The 20,326-nt window shown below is 35.1% G+C and overlaps 1 protein-coding gene across 13 annotated transcripts in view; it reads left to right on the top strand.

Annotated features, from left to right (window-relative positions):
• The window catches only part of BANP (BTG3 associated nuclear protein), a 234,790-nt gene that overhangs the window by 116,816 nt on the left and 97,648 nt on the right, over positions 1 to 20,326 (top strand). For all 13 annotated transcript variants that reach the window (XM_074286246.1, XM_074286245.1, XM_074286243.1 and 10 more), the window contains one exon: positions 1,623 to 1,790. In XM_074286246.1, coding sequence (XP_074142347.1) covers positions 1,623 to 1,790 — 168 coding nt within the window. The remainder of the gene's footprint in view (positions 1 to 1,622; positions 1,791 to 20,326) is intronic.

Raw genomic sequence — 20,326 nt, 5'->3', positions numbered from 1 at the left:
TAAATGTTAGCTATTATTATCACTACCACTACTATTACCACTATCCCTACTATCACTACTACTACCACAAACCACTACCACCACTACTACTACTACTATTAGCTGGGAAACATGATTGTTAAGACTTACCTTGAGTTTATTCCTTTATTAAATTTCTATTCAATTAAAAGGAATAGGTAGAGTCCAAGTTGACACTCACTCCGGTAGCAAAGTAATTTTTTCATATTTCAAATATTTTTCATATATTTTCAAAGAAGATTGTTGTTGTTAATTACTGAAGAGCTGTCATTTGGAGGATGGATGAGACTTGCCCTGCTTGACTCCATGGAGCAGAGTTAGGATCAATGAATAAACTTTTTGGCTTGATGTAAGGAGAAACTGAGGAGCAGTTGGCTCCCTTCGTGGCTGGAATGGACTGCCTTGGGCAAGTGGACATGTTCCATCACTGGAGGTCTTCACACTAAATGGAGGGGAGCATTTGTTAGAAGAATCACAGGAGGGATTGTTCAATTATAGATTAGGCTACATGGCCTTTGAATTCTTTTTTTTTTAGTACTAATATACGAGTAGATATGATAATGAGAAATGATATTTGGTAGGTGTTAATAAGTTCTTTTGATGGAGGATATTTAACACTAGATTAAGGAGAGATTATTAGCTTTCTTTACCCCAATGATTGTACATCATATGCTAGCTCAAGGAACACCTAAAGTCCTGAAGAGCCAAAGACTTGCTGTATCTGAAGTGCCTTGTTCTGGGCATGCCCACTTAGGGTCTTAGGGATTCTAAGTGATGTGAAGTGGAGAGGGGCCAGGCACTGGAATCAGAGGATTTCTGTGAATCCTAGCTCTTACTAGCTACCACCTGTGTCCTTGTTTTGGATGAATCATTTGACCTCCATAGAGAACCTAAGTTTTTTCATCTCTAAATGCAGGGGTTGGATTAGATGGCTTCTGAGAGCCTTTCCAATCTGAAATCTGTGATCCTGTGGTTTTAGACGCATGTTAGATCCTTTGCAGGAGGGAGTGTGGAATTCACTCAGTACCCATTGATTTATAGATTGAGAGACTAAGCTCTGAATTATAAAGTGACTTGTTCCAAGTCTCATGGGAAACAGACTTCTTATCCATGCATGATTTTTGATTCAGTGACACAATTTTTTCCATTGAGATCAACACAGTTGAGAATAGCTTGAGTTGGTCTAAAATTAAATATATTTTAAAATCCTTATTTTAAAAAATATTTTGATCTTGTTTTCATGGAAGAAGACCTGTTTGCTGTGGTTTTTTTTTTTTTTTTTTCTTTACTGAGGCAATTGGGGTTAAGTGACTTGCCCAGGGTCACACAGCTAGAAGTGTTAAGTGTCTGAGAACAGATTTGAACTAGGGTCTTCCTGACTTTAGGACTGGTGGTCTATCTACTGCATCCCACCTAGCTGTCCCCTCAGAATTTTCTTATAAAAGGATTTTTTCTAGATCACAAACTTAGTAGTCTGAGAAATGTCTTCTGAATTTGTTCATTGCCTTCACAGTGCTCTTTGGGGTGGATGCTTTGATCGGCATATTTGTGTGCCATGGAAGGCATTTATCTCACACAGGGCTTTTTTGGGATGTGTTTTGCAGGTCACCTTTTTTATAAATTTGGAATCACAGAATCTGACTGGTATCGAATCAAGCAGAGTATTGACTCCAAGTGTAGGACAGCCTGGCGGCGAAAACAAAGAGGTCAGAGTCTTGCAGTCAAAAGCTTCTCCAGGCGGACACCTTCTTCATCATCTTATAGTGGCTCAGGTAATTGCTGTCAGAAATGGAATCTTTTGTTAAGTTTTCTAGTGACTTTTTTTTTAAAGACTGAATTGGTCCAGGAGACTAAGCCCTGAACACACACACACACACACACACACACACACACACACACACACGAACACACACACACACACACACACACACACACACACACATCCCCATGCCTTGATTTTTTTTCTTTTATATGTCTGAAATTAGATCTTCTTTTCTCTCTCTCTCTCTCTCTCTCTCTCTCTCTCTCTCTCTCTCTCTCTCTTCCTCTCTTTTCTCTCCCTTTCTCTCCCTTTCTCTCCCTTTCTTCTTCCTTCTCTCCTTCTTCCTCCTCCTTTTCTCCCTCCTTCCCTCCTTTCCTATATATTCATTTATTTATCTGTTTAACTATGTACCTGTTTGTTCATGCATGCATGCATTCATTCATTAAATCATTTATTTTTTAAATATGTGCATAGATACTTTTCAACATTCACCCTTGCAAAATCTTTGGTTCCAATTTTTTTCTTCCTTCCTCCCCCGCCCCATTCTCTCCCCTAGATGGGAAGTAATCCGATATATTGCACAATTGTTCTATATATATTTCCACAATTATCATGATGCACAAGAAAAATCAGATCAAAAAGGAAAAAAAATTTGAAAGCAAACAAAATGCAAACAAGTTTTTTATGTTTATGATTTATGTTTTCAAATTAATTTGAGACTGGTTCTACTTATTTCATTAGCCTCATGGTAACCATTCATATACATATATGTATGTATATATGTATATGTGATGCTTTATAGTTTACACATCGCTTTTCTTTGTCAGTAGGTTAAGTTTTATTTTCCTTTTTCCAGCTGATGTAAACAAGGTTAAGTAACTTATACAACTAGCCAGTAACAAAGCCCCAAAATTCTCATTCTAGATCTTAGATTCATGTCTCATTTTATTTATTTCTTAAAATTTTTTTTCAAACTATCAATGAAATGTTAATACCTATTTCTTCAAAATGTATAAAGTCAAAAATTCTAATTCATTAGGTAATCACACAGGACCATACTTCATTTAAATTTTAAAAAATTTAAACTAAGCCATCAACAAAACTTACAAAGTAAGGGACAGTATTTTGCCTCCTTTATAAGATACAAACATATGAATTTATAAACAACAGGCAAGCAAATAAAAGGATTTTGTTCAATGTCACCCTCTTAAGACTGCCCAAAGTTCTACTACTTTTGATAGGTTCCTTTGTTTCTTTTCTTTTTAAATTTTAGTCAGTATGTAGTCAGTTCTGGCTCTGCTGATTCAGCTTTATTTCCGTGTTTGCTATTCCTTCTTGTATCCTATTGACCATGGGTTTTTCCATCTGCCTTAGAGATGAAATCTATTATATGTTTTCCCTACTGCATTAGAATGTGAGTTTCTTGACAGTGGGGGCTGTATTTTCTTTTTATCCCCAGATTTTAGCTCGGTATTTTGAATATAGTAAAAACTTAATAAGCTCTTTCTTTCTTTTCTCTCCTCTCTTCTCTCTCTCCCTCCTTCCTTTCCTCCTTCCTTTTTCCCTTTCTCCCTTCTTCCCTCCCTCCCTCTCCCTTCTTCCTTCCTTCCTCCCTCTTCCCTTATTTCCTTCTTCTTTTCCTTCCTTTCTTCTTCCCTCCCTTTCCTCCCTTCCTTCCTTTCTTCTCTCCCTCTCCCTCCTTCCTTTCTTCTCTCTTCCCTTCACTCCTCCCTTTCCTTTCACCTTCCCTCTTTCCCTCCTCTTTATTCCGTTCTCTCCTCTCCCTTCCAGTATTCTTCCTTTCTCCCTCTCTCCTTCCTTGGGGCACTGAACAATTCTGTTCATTGTTAAGGGTCACCCAGCTAGTATGTGCCAGCGACAATTGGAGGCCAAATCTTCCAGACTCTGTTCTCAGACCTCTGCCTCTCTACATTTATGTATTTGAGCACTGCAATGGATTTGTGAGTGTTCCCTCCAGTGACAGAGATGCACAGCCGATCCTTGCCTGCCCAGCTTGTGTGATTTACATTCATGTTTTCTCAAAGGATATACCCAACATTCTGAGGAACTTCTTTATATATTCTTGAGTTAAAAAAATACTGGTGGAGCCTGTAAATATGTTTTGCTTCACTTTGAGACATGTTTTATACTGTTTCTGTGTTTTGGTTTTTGTTTTTTTTTTTTTTTTTTTTTTTTTATGTGTTATATCTTGTTCAAATCCATTATGTGACTTTCCCTTTTCTTTTGGATGATCCTCACCTTCCATTCTTTGAGTATTTCATGCTCAATACCATGTATTATGGAAGTGGCTTAACAAATCTTGGTTTGTTTTTTCTAGGGTTTTTTTTTTTTGTCTTTTTAAAAATTGGATATAGCAAACTATTGATAAAATTTGCACAAAACCACAACTATTCACAAATTTATTTGTAGAGAGAAGGCTTATTTAAAAATTTTTTTTCAATAGTATCTTATTTTTCCAAATACATGTGAAATTTTCAACATTCATTTTTTGTAAGATTTTGTATTTCAGGTTTCTCTCCCTTTCCTCTTTCCCTTATCTCTCCCCGTCCCTTATATAGTAAATAATCTGAAATAGGTTTATATGTGTAATTCTTTTAAATATATTTCCATATTTGTCATGTGCAAAAAATCAGACCTAAAGGGGAAAAAAACTAAAAGAAAGAAAAAACAGATAAACAAAAGGTGAAAATGCTATGCTTCAATTTATTTTTAATCTCCATAGTTCTGTCTCTGAATGTGGATGGCATATCCCAGGTCTGGGACTGCCTTGAAATCACCATATTCTTGAAAAGACCATCATAGTTGATCACATAATCTTCTTGTTGCTGTACACAATGTTCTCTTGATTCTGCTCCCTTCACTGAGTATCAATCCATGTAAATATCTCCAGGCCTTTCTGAAATCATCCTGCCGATCATTTTCCTATAGAACAATAATATTCCATATCACAGCTTATTCAGCCATTCTGCAAACGAGGGTATCCACTAAGTTTCCAGCTCCTTACCATTACAAAAAAGGCTGCTGCAAACCTTTTTTGCATCTATGGGTCCCTTTCCCTTCTTTAGTATTTCTTTGGGATACAGTGCCACTAATGGCACTGCTGGATCAAAGGGTATGCTCAATTTGACAGTCCTTTGGCAGAACTCCAAATTGTTCTCCAGAAGGGTTGGATCAATTCATAACTCTACCAGCAATGCATGTGTCCCAGTTTCCCCACACTCCTCCAACATTTGTCATTATCTTTTCCTGTCATCCTACCCAATCAGAGGTATGTTGTTGTACCTCAGTGTTTTCTTAATTTGCATTTCTCTAGTCAATAGTGATTTATGATTGTAGATGGCTTTGATTTATTTATCTGAAAATTATTGGTTCATATGAAAAGGCTTATTTTTTTTTAATGACATTTTGGGGCTAGACTCTTAGCAGTAGAGTCACTGAGTCAAAAGGTGTGCTCTGCATAACAGCTTGTTGCTTTCCAAAATGTCTACATTGATTTGTAGTCTTGCACATGATTCATTGGAGAACTGGGTAATATAGAACTATATTGTTCTTCAAATCATTGAGGCAGCACAGAACAGTCTTCCTTCCTGAGACCTTAGACAATGAAGACTAGTTTGGATAAATGCTAAAACTTCTTCCATTTCTAAACATATTGCCCTATGACTATTAGATTTGAAAAGGTTTTGATGTGGTTCCCAGCAGCTTCATGTTGACTCTTTATGTCAAGTTGAGTAATAAATTAATTTCTTAGATTCTGGGTATTGCCAGATCTTTGTTTGATGTATGCATTTACTGACATTTCTCTTAATTTACTTCTTTCCTTCTAATTTTAGAGAAACTGTGCTTTTTGGGGGGCAAGATCCTTTTCTGCTTACATAATCAAAAAAATTTAAGATGTTTAAAAAGCAAAAACAGACCTTAATGGGACATATATGGTGTGGCTTTAAGAAAATTCCTATAAATGTCATCTTTATCAAATAGAATTTGATTTCAAGTAAATAAATGTGTAGCTTCATATATTTAAGAATAAGGGGGGGGAATAGCCTTTTTCTCATGTTGACTATCTGTTGGAATCTTGTGTGTTTAGAGTTTAGACTAAATGTTTCAGTGATGTTTGGAATGAACTTGAGATATTTCTAGGTATTGATTTCTAAACCCAGGGATGCTTTTGTTATAATTATATAAAAAAAGTAGGATTAAATATTTTCTAAAGGGCTTCCTTACCCTACCCTCTATCACCAGCCCCTCTTTAATTCATGTGTAGGAATGTATTAAGAATGTAATAGGATTTAATTTTTCCTTTAAAAATGAATGTGTGTGAAACACTGCATTTCTGTAAGTTTGCACAGTCATTGGTTATACAGTTTATTCCTAAAAGCAGTTTACAGTGCATCTGGAAATTGGGATTTCTCAATAGGCATTTGATAATTACTTTATACAAATAAGTTAAAATTTTCCTTTTAGTCCAGACACATATCAAAGTATTCATATCACTAAGATTTCTACTAACTTGACTCAGGGTTGAAATGAGCAGAAAAGATGAAACAATGATATTCTATCATATTAGCAATCATGAAAATATAATAAGTAATAGCCAAGCCAGGAACTCCTACCCCACCCTCTTTTGTCCCCAAATAATGAAAATATTTTGATAGGCAATATTTCTTGTTATGGCCTTTTTAAGAAAACAATTTTTTAAAAAAATATTATCTTCCCTTGTGGTTTGCAAAGTAAGCTATAAAGGCAGATTGAATTTAGTTAACGCCAGCTAGGGGATGTAGAGTCCTAGATGTGGAACCAAAAAGACTTGAATTCAAATCCTTCCTTAGACATTTATGAGATGATTAAACCAGGACAATTTTTTCAGCCTCAGAAAAAAGGCTTATCTGTAAAATGGGGATTGTTATAAGACATATCTTAGAGAGTTTTTGAGGCTCAAGTATAATACATGGCAAGTGCTTTGCAAAATGTAAAGATTTGTGAGAAGTTTGGTGGAATGTAAAGGAACAACAAGAGAAAGAGTAGAAAGGAGAATGTCAGCTAGATAGAAGGCCCTGGGCTTCCACTCAAACGTGTGTGTGTGTGTGTGTGTGTGTGTGTGTGTGTGTGTGTACGTACGTACTACAGACTAAAAGTGTCAAAATTAGTTTTACAGATGAGGAATGATCATGCTATGTGTAACCATCAGAAAACCTCAAAGAGTGGAACAATTGTTGACTCCAAATTGCTCTGGTCTTTGGCTGAACTCACAGGTATAAATGCTGATCAAATGAATCATTGTGTTGCAGGGGATAGAGTCATACTCTTTATTGGAAATGAATTTATTTTATAATTAAAAGGGAAAGGGAATACCTTTCTGGAAAAATTGATTAGTAGAATTCCAAATTTGAGTTTAGGTCAGTTGCTAAGCCTCTGGATTTGAATTTTGTTTGAGTCAGCTCTACTTTGTTGACAGGGGCTTCAAAGTGCTTCATATCAGGCTTGAATCATCAATAAATCTGAGATTGCAATTTTCAGTGGGAGAGAGGGAAGGAGGAGGAGGTACACTGCAGGTTTCATTGAGTCAAAGATGCTCTAAAGCTACATTGATCAGCTTCTTCAGCTTCAAACCAAAATGAGCCTGTTGGTCACTAGTGTCTCTGGAGTGCTTATCTGTGTCTGTTCTAGGCTCAGTGAGTTGAATTCTGGACTCACTGAGTTTGGTGAGTACCAAGAAAGCTTAGATGTGGATGCTCTCCCTGCATTTTTCTTCCTGTTGTTCAGCTCCCAAGGCATATGGTTGGCATGTTTTGTTTGTAGAATGCCTGGAACAATGAGTGGGGCTTCTCCATCTGCTGATGCTGTTTTCTGCAAAATGAAAATTCTATTTAGACCTGATCATTAGCCAAGTCAGTGTGCTCCCTAGCTTTAGGACAGGCTTTTAGAAATTAATTACAGTCTAGCCAAAAATTTATCTTTCATTTAGGGTATCTCAAAATACCTTAACATCTAATCTTAAGAGTTGTGTTTTTAAAAGGACACAAGGAAGGTGAAGTAACTTCGATTTATATTAGTCAGAATAGGAATAGCTCATAGACTTGAGAACTAGAAGGGACTTGAGAAGCTATTCAGCCCACCTTTCTCATTTTGAAACAGGCCCATGGGGTTGGAATCACTTGTGTAAGATCACACAATCATTAAATATCAGTAGTGGGAAGTGAAGCCAAGTCCTCTTTCTTATGGGATAGGATGCTGTCTTCTAAATGCCATCTTTCTAGATTGTAAACTGCTAGAAGGTAGGAAAATGTGTATTGGTCTTTAGACTTTAATTAGTTGATTGAATTCTCCTTGACACAGAATACCTTTTCTTCATTTCTTCCTATGAACTCAGCCTTCTTCTGCTGCATATAATTTTAATTTAGAATGACCATCCAAAAAGTGATGGCTGATATGAAGATGAACACATTCTCTAGTTTTCTGGCTCTGTTTTGCCTCTTCCTGTGACTACCCTTTCCACAGGTCATATCCCCACTGATATTGTTCCTTATTAATTCTCATGTCTTTGAATTAAGAAAACCAATTTATTGTCCAGAAACCTCATATACCTCCCTTTCCTTGTTCCATCCTCCTCTTCTTGTTTTGAATGTGGATAAAATCATAATCAACAAGCAATACAGTGCTAGGTACTATGCTGGGTGTCACAAACCCAAAGAATGCAACAGCCCCTACTTTTCAAGGAATTTACAATCATTTTAAATAGGAAAAAGCAAGTAAAGATTAGATATATCTTCCATCTACATACAGATGAATGGAAATCATATTTTTTGGCGGGGGGAGTAGATCACTAACAGTTGGAATCAGAGAATGGCTTCTTTTGGAAAATGATCCTTGAACAGGGATTCAAACAAAGATGAGAAGGGCTATGTTGTTGGCCTGGGGATGATCAGAGGGGCATGAAGAGTGGAGATGGAAAACTACATGAAAGACAGAAAGGGGTCCAGTTTGTTTGCCTCATAAGAGCATGTGAAGGATGAAGCAGTAAGGACAGTGAAATATGGAGGAGACAAGTTTGGGGGAAAAGATGGTGGATTCTGTTTTGGTCTTGGTAAGATTGAGATGTATCCACAACCTTTAGTTGGAAATAGTAAGTATATGGCTGGTAATGTAAGGCTGAAGATCAGGAAATTGAATGGGGTTGGATATATAGATCTGTGAATTATCGGTTTGAAGATGATAATTAAGCTGGTACAAGCAGCTCATGAGGCTAAAGAACAAGTTAAATGACTCTCCTGATGTCCCAAAGGCTACAATAAACGATAAAGCTAAGATTTCAACCCAAGTTTTTTGCTGCCACAAACTGGATTCTTTTACTACAGTGTCTAGCCCAGTATGGGAATAAACTAGTCAAGGTTCTTAACTTCAGGTAACTGTATTTCAATATAATTAATTTTTTTTACAATACTATATTTTACTTTGTGCATTTAAAAACATTCTTGGGAAAATTTAGAAGGTGTCACCAGACTGCCACTGGGCTCCATCACACAAAAATGGCTAAAAATTCCTGAGCTAAATTATGGGGGGAGGGGAAGGCTTTCTGTTCTATTATGATAAATCCCAATAAGCAAATCTATGCTTCCATATTTATTTATATAGCAATGAATAAGAAATATTGATCTAAGAAAATATAGACAGACAATGTTTTGACTCTTAATGAGTTGTGCCATCCTAGGGTATGTGAATGCTACCACTCTTAGATATGAGCTGGAAGAAAAAGCAGGGATATACAATTTTGAGTTGCTATTTAATACTAATCTTAGGCAATACCAAGAACTATGCTTTTATGTTGGAAAAGCTTAATTCTCAAACTGCATGTTGTTTTCAAAAATCTTAAAACAACAAACCAATTGCTTTAATTATTAGTTAATTTAAAACAACCATGATTCGTTTTTATTGGTTGCATTTTCGTTTGAAGAAATTAGGTTCTCAGTGATTCAGTATTTTTATCTTATTTGTCCATCTATATTAAAACTCTTTCCCAAAATGAATTATTTCTTTGTGAACAGATATGATAAGATTTGGATTAGGAAAGTAAACAGAAGTAGGTGTCTTGATAGTTCCTTGAGATTAGGATGTTATTCAAACTTTTAAAATGTAGTGGTTTAAGTGTAGTGTTTAAATGTTCACAACACCTCTAACTATTGACTTTGCTAACAATATACTTTCAAGTTAGATTAGTATTATTTATTACTTTTCCCTGAAATCTCTTCCTTGTAACAGGATTAAATAACTTTCATAAATCAAGCCAGGCAAAGTCCTGTGATAGTTGGTCATTATGTACCTTTACTTTTACTATGACACCTACTTTATTGTCAGTAAGCATGAATTAATTGTTTACCATGTGCCAGGCACTGTGCTAATGTTAAGGTTATAAAAAAAGACAAAAACACAATCCCTACCATGCCATCCAGATGCTCATTTTTATGAGGAGATAATATGCAAATAACTATGTATCTATAAGAAATATATAGTGTAAGTGTAAGTTAATTTCAGAGGGAAGAATAGGTGCGAAGTGGATGAGGGGAACTGAGAAAACTTCCTATAGAAAGTAGGATGTGAACTTTTTAATAAATTAATGTATTTGAATTTTGAATGAACAAACACCAAATAAAAGTAGCCTTTTATATAGTACAACAAAAAAAATTAAGTTGTATTTAAATCTGCAAATCACTATTATGTACAACTTGCCTTTTCGCTGTAAATGTATAATAAATTTAGTCTGTAGCTTTCAAAACTGTCTTGCTTATCTGTAATTCTTTCTGTCCTCTGGTATCTTTTACTTGAGCTATGTTTTGCAGGAAGTCAGAGATGAGAAGGGAAAACATTTCAGTCTTGGGGGATAGCCAACTAAAATGCCTGGAGTCTGGAGAGAATGTATTGTCTCTAATAGGAAAAGCAAGTAAGCTAGGGTAGTTGGATTGTAGAGCGGAGACAAGTGTAAGAAGAGGGGAGAAGTGAGAAGGAATTAGGTTGTGAAGGGGTTTTAAAAGCTAAGGAAATGATTTTGTATTTAATCTGATGATAATGGGGAAGCCTTGAGTTTATTGAATGTAGAACTCTAAGTGATATGGTTAGATCAAACCTGGGCTTTGAGAAAATCATTTTTCTAGGCACCTGGAAGACAGATTGGAAGGGGGAAAAGTTTGAATCAGGTAGACTAATTAGAAGGATATTTTAATAACTTCTGTCAGGTGATGCGAGCCTCTTGCACAGTGGTGACTATGAAGGGGTCTTGCAGGAGAAATGGTATGAAGGTAGAAAGGATGAGATCTAATAACAAATTGGACATGTGAGGGAGTATAACTGAGGAGCTGTGCATGATACTGAGGATGGATGATTGGAAGGTTGATGGTGTTACTGAAATAACAAGGAAATCGGGAAGAAGAAAGAGGTTTTAGGGAAAAGATGGATTATGTTTTTCATATGTCAAGTTTGAGTTGTCTGGGATATCAATTTCAAGAATAGCTTAAGAAATGGAAATGTAAGAGCTCAACAAAAAAGCTGCAAAAAAGAAAGAAACAAATCTATGGCCAATTTACAAGTTATTTAATTTTTGATTCCTACCTTGGTATTAAATTTGTTGGGAGATGTGCAGCCTTCTAAACTATGATTATCCCGTTCTAAGTGATTTAATAGGAACTCTAAGATATATTCTTGGTCTAAATAGATGAAGTCCCTTTAAAAACAACAACTATTCATCACAACCAATAATGAAGAAATAACAGTGATTATTAGCATCTATTTTGCTCAACTCTATGCTAATAAAATTGACAATCTAAATGAAATAGATGTATATTTATTGTTGTTGACTTGGTTTTACTCATGTCCAATTCTTTGTAATCCCATTTGGGGTTTTCTTAGTAAAGATACTAGAATGGTTTGCCATTTCCTTCTTTAGCTCATTTTACAGATGAGGAAACTGATATAAATAGAGTTAAGTGACTTGTGTAGCCTCACACAACTAGTAAGTGTCTGAGGCCAAATTTGAACTCAGGGAGATGAGTCTGCCTGAGTCCAGGTCAATGCTTATATCCACTGTATCACCTCGCTGCCCTACAAAAATTGCCCATATTAATAGAAGAAGAAATAGAGTGTTTAAGTAACTTATCTTAGTTGGGAAAAATATTGAACAAGATATAAATGAGCTCCCTAATGGGACTACATGGGTTTTTATGTGACTTCTATGAAACATTTAAAGAGCAAAAAGTTTTACTAACATACAAATTGGAAAAAATTAGGTAAAGAAGCTGTACCCAAATCCTTTTTGTGACACAAATATGGTCTTTATGTAAACCAAGACTAGTAAAGACAGAGAAAGAAAAGTATAGACCAATTTCCCTAGTGAAATATTGATGCAAAAATTTTAAATAAATACTAGCAGGGAGATTACAGTAATAAATTACAAAGATATATGAGTAGGCTGAATTTACTTTAGGAATGCAGTGATAGTTCAATATTAGGAAAAATAGAAACATCATCAACCATATCAACAGCAAAAACAACAAATGACATGATTATTTGAATAGATGCAGAAAAACCTTTTTGAGAAAATGTAGCACTCGCTGTTAAAAATATTAGAAAGCACAGGAATAAATGGAATTTTCCTCAACGTAAGTATTATCTATCTAAAACAAAGAAGAAGTATTGGTGAAGTCTAGATATCTATTATCACCAGTACTATTCAACATTGAACAAGAAATGCTAGATATGAGACAAGAAAAAAAGAAATCAAATGAATAAACATAGGTAACAAGAAAACAGAACTATCAGATTCCATGAATGAACCACTTTGAGTATATCATTGCATTTGGGTATTATTATACTGTAAGAAATGATGGATGTGGGTTTCAGAAAAATCTAGAAAGACTTAAATGAACAGATGCATAGTGAATTTCAGCTAAGCTTTCCCAGGCTTAATGTTAGCTAATCCAATGTCATGTGCCTGGTTCTATGCTAAGTGCCTTAAAATTATTATCTCATTTGATTCTCATAACAACCCTGAGAAGTAGATTCTATCATTATTCCATCTTACAGGTGAGGAATCTGAGGCAAAAGTAAAATGAGTTTCATAGGGTTACACAGCTATTAAGTATCTGAGCCTAGATTTAAATTTAATTTTTCCTTAATCCAGACTCAGTGCTCTTTTCACTGTGTCATTTTGTTGCCTAATGCCATATATTTTCTCAAAAGCTATATCCTTATTTCTATAGCACAATATTATTCTATTACATACTTGTTCAGCTATTCCCCAGTTTAAGTGTACCACCTCAGCTTCCAATTCTCTGCTACTGCATAAAGACCTATATTTTTATGAATCTTTAAAATTTGTTTTGTTTAGGAATAATCCCATACCTTATTTCCCAATCCTTTGTCCCTTTTGATCCGGCTATTTTCCTGTCAGATGAAATGTCTTTCTGTCCCCAGATATGTGTTTATAAATGTATATTCTTACCTCTTTAAAGACATTTTAACTATCTTATTTATCTATCTTTATCTAAAGATAAAAATATTTATGACCATGAAAAGGTCAACATTTCAAATGAGAAATCTTTCTTAATCCACCTTCCTAGTTGGTTGTATACTTGTACTTGCATTATCTGATTAGATAAGATAAATTTTTATAACCTTCCTTTCCTCCCCATATACTCTTCTTTTTCTTCCTTTCTGTTTTTCTCTTAAGATCATAAAAATAGCAGAACCATACATCTAGGCCTTCTGTCTAGTTAGATTCTAATTAGATTTCCTCAAAAAAAAAAAAAAAAAAAAGATTTCCTCTCTGATTTCAGATGCTTATAGTGCTCACAGGGTATAAATATGTCCTGCAAGTTTATTCTTGTTTCATTCCTTATCAAACTTCATTTATGTTTGCCTTTTAATGTTTGTCTTGAGCAATTCCAATAGACTTGTGATGAAAAGAGACATCCACATGGAGAAAGAGAACTATGGAGACTGAATATAGATCAAAGTGTAGGTTTTGTATTTAGTAGTTATTGTTATGCTTGTTGTTTTTTGCTTGTTTTTTGTTCTTTCAACTTTATATCTGATTTTTTGTGTGTAGCTTGACATATGGAAATATATTTAGAAGAATTGTACATGTTTAACCTATATTGGATTGCTTTTTGTCTATGGGAGGGGTTATGGAGTAGGGACACAAGGTTTTGCAAAGGTGAATGTTAAAAACTGTCTTTTCATGTATTTGGAAAAATAAAACGCTATTAAAAATGTTTGTCTTAACTCTTGTTTGTACTTAAGAGTTTTTTCTCTAGCTCTGGTCTTTTCATCAAGAATACTTTGAAGTTCCTAATTTCTTATTGAATTCTCTAAGGCCATGAGAAACTGGAACCACTTGGCTTTGCTTTGGATCTTAGTCTTTCTCACTTTGGTCTTGGTGTCTGGTGTTGAAGGCTGTGACTGATTTAGTGCCATTCCTTTGTCTGGGGACTTGGGCTTCATGCTGCTCTAAATAGTTGTTTCTATTATATTTTTAATTCTTCAGGTAGGCTTTAACCTATTAATTAACCAAAATTGATTGCCTAATAGATGCAAAAACACACTGCCAAAGTTACACAAATCTATGTATATAGGAGGTGGTCCTCATATTTAAGAACTCACAGAATAATTGGGGAGATGATATGAACTTATTAAAATTAAATTACAGTATAAAAATGATTATTTAGGATTTTTTATTTTAAAACTTGGAAAGGATCATCAGCAAAAATATAGTACTTGCCTCTTCTACTTAATGATTCATTTAAGAAAAGACAATTTTTGCCTCCTTTTTCATCAAAAGCATACCAATGTAGTGGTGAGTGCTTGACTTGAAGTCAGAGGACCTGAAATTTGCCTCGTCATCCTTATTATTTTGATGAACTAAGAAGCAAATCCTGTAACTTATTTGGGTCTCACTTTCTTTTTCTGTGATGTGAGGTGGTTGGACTAGGTTCTCCCAGCCTTAATCTATGATTCTATAAAAGGAAGTTCCACTCCTTCGGAATATTTTATATTTATTTTCAGCAAATACTTTCCTCTCATCTTTCCATCTTCCTTTACTACTTTTTCCTACTTTACAGGAAGACATAGATAGAATGATAGATAATTTATTAAGCTCTTACTGTATGCCAGGGCACTGTGTTCTAAATGTTGGTGAAAAAGATATTTAATTAAAGAAGGCAATCCTTACCCATGGAGCTTGTGTTTTAATGATGGGAAGATACCACATAAAGGCAAGATATAAAGCCAAGTCAGAGAGAGACCTACATAGGAGGCAAAAGTTCTGTGAGAAAGTTGAGAAATATAGAGAAGGAGTTGATTTGGGGAGCTGGTAGGAGTAGGCATAAGGATGGATTTATCTTTAGGGTAGGAAGGCTGCTGATGAGGTGGTAGATATCTCCAGAGAGTTGTATAATTAACAAAATTATCTATAGATTGTCAACAGTAGGTGCTTTCAGTAGACTAAAGACCTAAATAGTCTTCATCTACATTTTGGAAGAAAATCATGGTAGTCATTTCATCACAAAAGCTAGGGCTAAGAAGACACTGAAGGAAGAGTCCCTTAACTTTCTTGAGCCCAGATTTCCTCATCTTTAAAATGGTGGAACTGGCTTAGATAGCCCCTGAGGTTTTTCCTAGCTCTGGTTATAGATCTAGGTAGGAGGCTCTAGTTTCATGAACTGGAGTTCTGGAGTGAGAGAAAGAGTGACTGACTATTCCTCATGAAAGCAGCATGCTGGGATAGTATAAGCAGCTCTCTAAAATGATTTCATTTAGAGCAATCAGTAGTATGTAATGACATTCAGAACTGATGAGAAAAGTTGTGAATGACTTTCTTTTAGGTAACTTTAACCACTTTTACAGGTTTAACTTTACACACTTTGTTCCAAACCTTTGGAAATTTGAAAATTTACATCCACTTTAACTTATGATCCATCTCTTGGAGCACTACTGGGGAAAAATACGTGTGTGCTGTATTACAAATGGTATGTGATAAAACTTGAATGGTCCCAGTTCTTTTCAGCGTTGTTTTTTACTTTGTTTTTTCATACCTAATTGTTTCGGTAGTTATCAGAAGCTAAGTATTAACAGTTGCCAAAGATTGTTTTAGATAGGGAAATAGTATACTAGGCCACACAAGTAGCTTGATGAGGTGCATTGTGGCAGGAAGTGCTTCCTGGTGTGGAACCTGAGATCTTCTCTATTGGAATCCCTTGACTCTTAGGGACTCAGTAATGAGAATAATCAAATCATGGCTCCAGCTGGAAATTTCCCTCGCCTTTTTGGTGTCTTTAGTTGTTTCTAAGGGAAGTAATCTTTGTGCATTAGAAGAGGGAGGCAGAATGCAAGTGGGATTGTGGCTCAAAGCCTGGATAGCAAAGTTCTCTGTACACCTACAGAGCAGCTTTAGGTAGTCCGTGACTCTTGGTCGTCTACTGGGTTCTGGTGACTATTTCTCTAAATAGTGGAGAGGCATGGGAATTTAGGCAAAGGCTTATAGATTTTATGAATTCTATAGGCTAAAGGAAAGATAATAGAAAGTTTGTGGCAGAGGTAGAAGAAAATAAGGTATTCGGATAGTCTTCAATTAAATGTACTTACTTTATATTTGCAGAAAAGAAGCTTGTCCTTCATGACCAAAAACTTGCTTTTGGTTATTAATTGTATTTACTGTATACCAATCACAGAAAAGTTATGGCTGGCATGGATAAAGATAGGAAAAAAGCAAGAAAAATATCTTGTTTAAAACATTATCAACTCTTTAGTATTTTTGACAGTTTTCATCCTTTCATCTCTTCCCTTTTGACTTTATATATGTTATTGGAATTATTTATACGACTTTTTCTTATAGTGGGGAGAGAGGCACAATATTATCATTGTCACAAAATCACCATGTGATTGGCTAAGGATAGTCTTTTCTCCCAGATGTCTTTGAAGTTTACTTTTAGCTTTTATTACACTTTTTTACATTGTCCAAACATTTAATCAAGGAGCCCAGGACTTTAGTATTCCCAACAGGTATTAGATTTAATTGCTGCTGATCAGCATTATATCTCACAATAAAATCTCCTCGAAATTGACTTTACAGCCAAATCCACATTCCTAATAGAGACAATCAGGACTGAGTGAATTAGTATTAGGTAACGGTCCAGTGTCCAATTTTATTTCTGTTTTTAAGATTTTCCCTTTCCCAGGAGGTAAGACAGTTTATCAGAAAAAGCAGTCACATGAGGTAGTTGTCATTTAAGCCTTTTGTTTGAAGCAACAGATGAACATTGTGCCTGGTCTTCAGTTATTTTCAGTGCCTTTTTATAAAGATAGCAGGACTTACTCCAACTCGTGTTCTATTTGTAATTTAATTTTTTTTTTCATTTTGTAATTCTTGTTACTCCTAAGCTTCTGTCAGTGGATCATGATCCTTAGTAGGTCCTATCACACTAGAAACATCTGGAACATATGCCCAGTGATATGTTGCCCACCTAGTTTTATTCAAAAGGCTCATCATTAGTACTGCTGCAGAGTGGCAATTTTTTTTTTTTTTTTTTGGGCGATGATAATTCACAAAGACCAAGCAGGGGTCATAGGGTAGGGGATTCACACTCAAAGGATTGTTGTTTGGTGATCTTAGACCAATTGATAAACAAAAGAGATCTATAGAAATAATTTTGGAAGCTAAAAGTAGTTTATCTCCATATTGAAACTATGAAAAGGCTAAGGTCCAAGAGGGAAATCAAAAGGTTTTCCATGAATGACATTCCTGTGAACTTAGACATCAATATTTATCATGCTAATTTCATGAGTACCTTTGACTTAGCATAGTCATGTCTAAAGGGAATAGTCCTTGTATCAACTTGAAGGATGATGATGATGTTGATAATGATGGTGGCAATGGTGATGGTGGTGGTGGCAGCAATATAACAGTGATAATTTAATATGCTTTCAATAGAGTAGAAACACTAAATCATTGCAATTTTTCCAACCCAACATATATTTTCACCATATCAATTTTTTGTTTCCTCAGAACCATAGTCAACTAAACATTCATTAATGTATTAAAATTGTAAATCTAAAGGCAGTTAGTTTACATGATGGTGACTAAAAATGTGGCATATTAAAATCCTGAGGATTAGAGCTGGAAGGGACTTTAAATATAATCTAGTGGTTAATTTTATAGATAAAAAAATTAAACCACAAAGAGGAAAAAAAGACTTGTCCATTCTTACAGGTAATGAGTCTTTTATTTTTAAGGTAGATATTTGAAAATACTTGAATGTTTGTGGTCAGAGAATTAGGAGGGGGGAGTTAGAGAAAACCAATTATACTTGAAGCATGTTTTGTTTTTAGACTTTGCTTAATCTTGTCCATTTTGTTTTCCTTATGGTTGTGACCATTACCAAGAATTATTTGTAGGAATTGCTTTCATCCATTAGTTCACTGTGACCTCTGGATTCAAGCTCAAAGCTTGTAACCTCCCTTTTTTCTTTGACGTGTGTAGTGTGTTAAGAATGTTGTACTTTTTAAATGCAAATGAATTTTAATCATTGGAGAAAGATTCCATAAAACAGATGCTCTATTTAATGTGTTTTTTGGGTGGAGCCATTTTACTTGATGTCATCCATGTGCATTAAGTGATTAATAAGATGTTTTAGTTCATCTCTGTCTCTCTCTCCGTCTCTCTCTCTCCCTCCGTCTGTCTCTCTCTGTCTCTCTCTGTCTCTGTCTCTCTGTCTCTCTCTCTCTCTCTGTCTCTCTCTCTCTCTCTCTCTCTCTCTCTCTCTCTCTCTCTCTCTCTCTCTCTCTCTCTCTCTCTCTCTCTTCTCTGTCTCTCTCTCTTTTTTTTTTTTTTTCCTCTGAGGCTGGGGTTAAGTGACTTGCCCAGGGTCACAAAGCTAGGAAGTGTTAAGTGTCTGAGACCAAATTTGAACTCGGGTCCTTCTGAATTCAGGGCTGGTGCTTTATCTACTGTGCCATCTAGCTGCCCCCCCCCCCCCCCATCTCTGTCTCTTAAATTTGAAAGCCCAGCTTTGTTCTTTTTAAGAGAAATGTAAATCCAGTATCTAACTATACATAGTTTTTTATTTAATAGTTTTTATTTACCAGATATATGCATGGGTAATTTTACAGCATTGACAATTGCCAAACCTTTTGTTCTAATTTTTCCCCTCTTTCCCTCCCCACCCCCAGATGGCAGGTTGACCAATACATGTTCAATATGTTAAAGTATAAATTAAATACAATATATATATATATATATATATATATATACATGTCCAAACAGTTGTTTTGCTGTACAAAAGGAATCAGACTTTGAAATAGTGTACAATTAGCCTGTGAAGGAAATCCAAAATGCAAGCGGACACAATTAGAGGCATTGGGAATTCTATGTAGTGGTTCATAATCATCTCCTAGAGTTCTTTTGCTGGGTGTAGCTGGTTCAGTTCATTACTGCTCTATTGGAACTGATTTGGTTCATCTCATTGTTGAAGAGGGCCACATCCATCAGAATTGATCATCATATACTATTGTTGTTGAAGTATATAATGATCTCCTGGTCCTGCTCATTTCACTCAGCATCAGTTCATGTAAATCTCTCCAGGCTTTTCTGAAATCATCCTTTTGGTCATTTCTTACAGACATAGGTAGACTCTTAATGGGTTTAATGATGAAGACAATGATAATTTAATAAATTCTTTTACCCCTAGCAGTTATTTTTATTAATGGGTATTAGTTTATTAGTAGTGTTACTATCTGTTGTTTGTTTCTATGAAGCTTCATGCTCCTTAAGAAATAGTTTAAGCTTATTTATTTGTTTGTTTGTTTGCTTGCTTATTCATTTATTTGTTCATTCATTCATTTATCTTTTTTAATGCATGAGATGTTAAATGCAGGGTCCAAAGTTATAGAGTTGACATAGATTGGTCTTGGACCCATCACTTTTTGACTTAGATCCATTAGGTCAGTCAGTCTCTGGATAAAAGTGAAGATAAAGTTTTTGTTTTTACACTTTCAGAGGAAATACAAGCACTTAGTCTCTTATTTGCATTTGTTTAAGGTGTTTCAGGTTTTACTAAATCATAGTTGGTTTTTATATTACATATTATCTGGGAGCAGGAAATATCCTTATAATGAACATGTTTGCTAGTTTTCTCAGAAGTGGAATAGAACTAAGCTACCTGACAATGAATAAAAGATTTATAAAGATAAAATATATGTGATATTATATAAATGTATAACATATGTGATAATTGATAGTATATAAATGATAACTCACAACAAAATAGTGTTCAGATATATCTTTCTTCATTTGTACAATTAGTCAGTTCTTCCCTATCCCCAATCCCTCTGTATCTAAGGAGGACGAATGTTTTATATTGCACTGTTTAGTCAGCTGTTTTCCATCTATCCTAAGATGAATATTGTCATTCTGAACGAAAATTTCAATGGAGCACTTGGTCTTAGTTTTCTGTGATTCTATGATCCAAAGGTTTTGATAGAGAA

This window comes from Sminthopsis crassicaudata, chromosome 2 (assembly GCF_048593235.1).
Source record: "Sminthopsis crassicaudata isolate SCR6 chromosome 2, ASM4859323v1, whole genome shotgun sequence".
NCBI lineage: Eukaryota > Metazoa > Chordata > Mammalia > Dasyuromorphia > Dasyuridae > Sminthopsis > Sminthopsis crassicaudata.
Note: the sequence above shows the minus strand (reverse complement) of the source record. Positions and strands in the feature narration are given on the sequence as shown.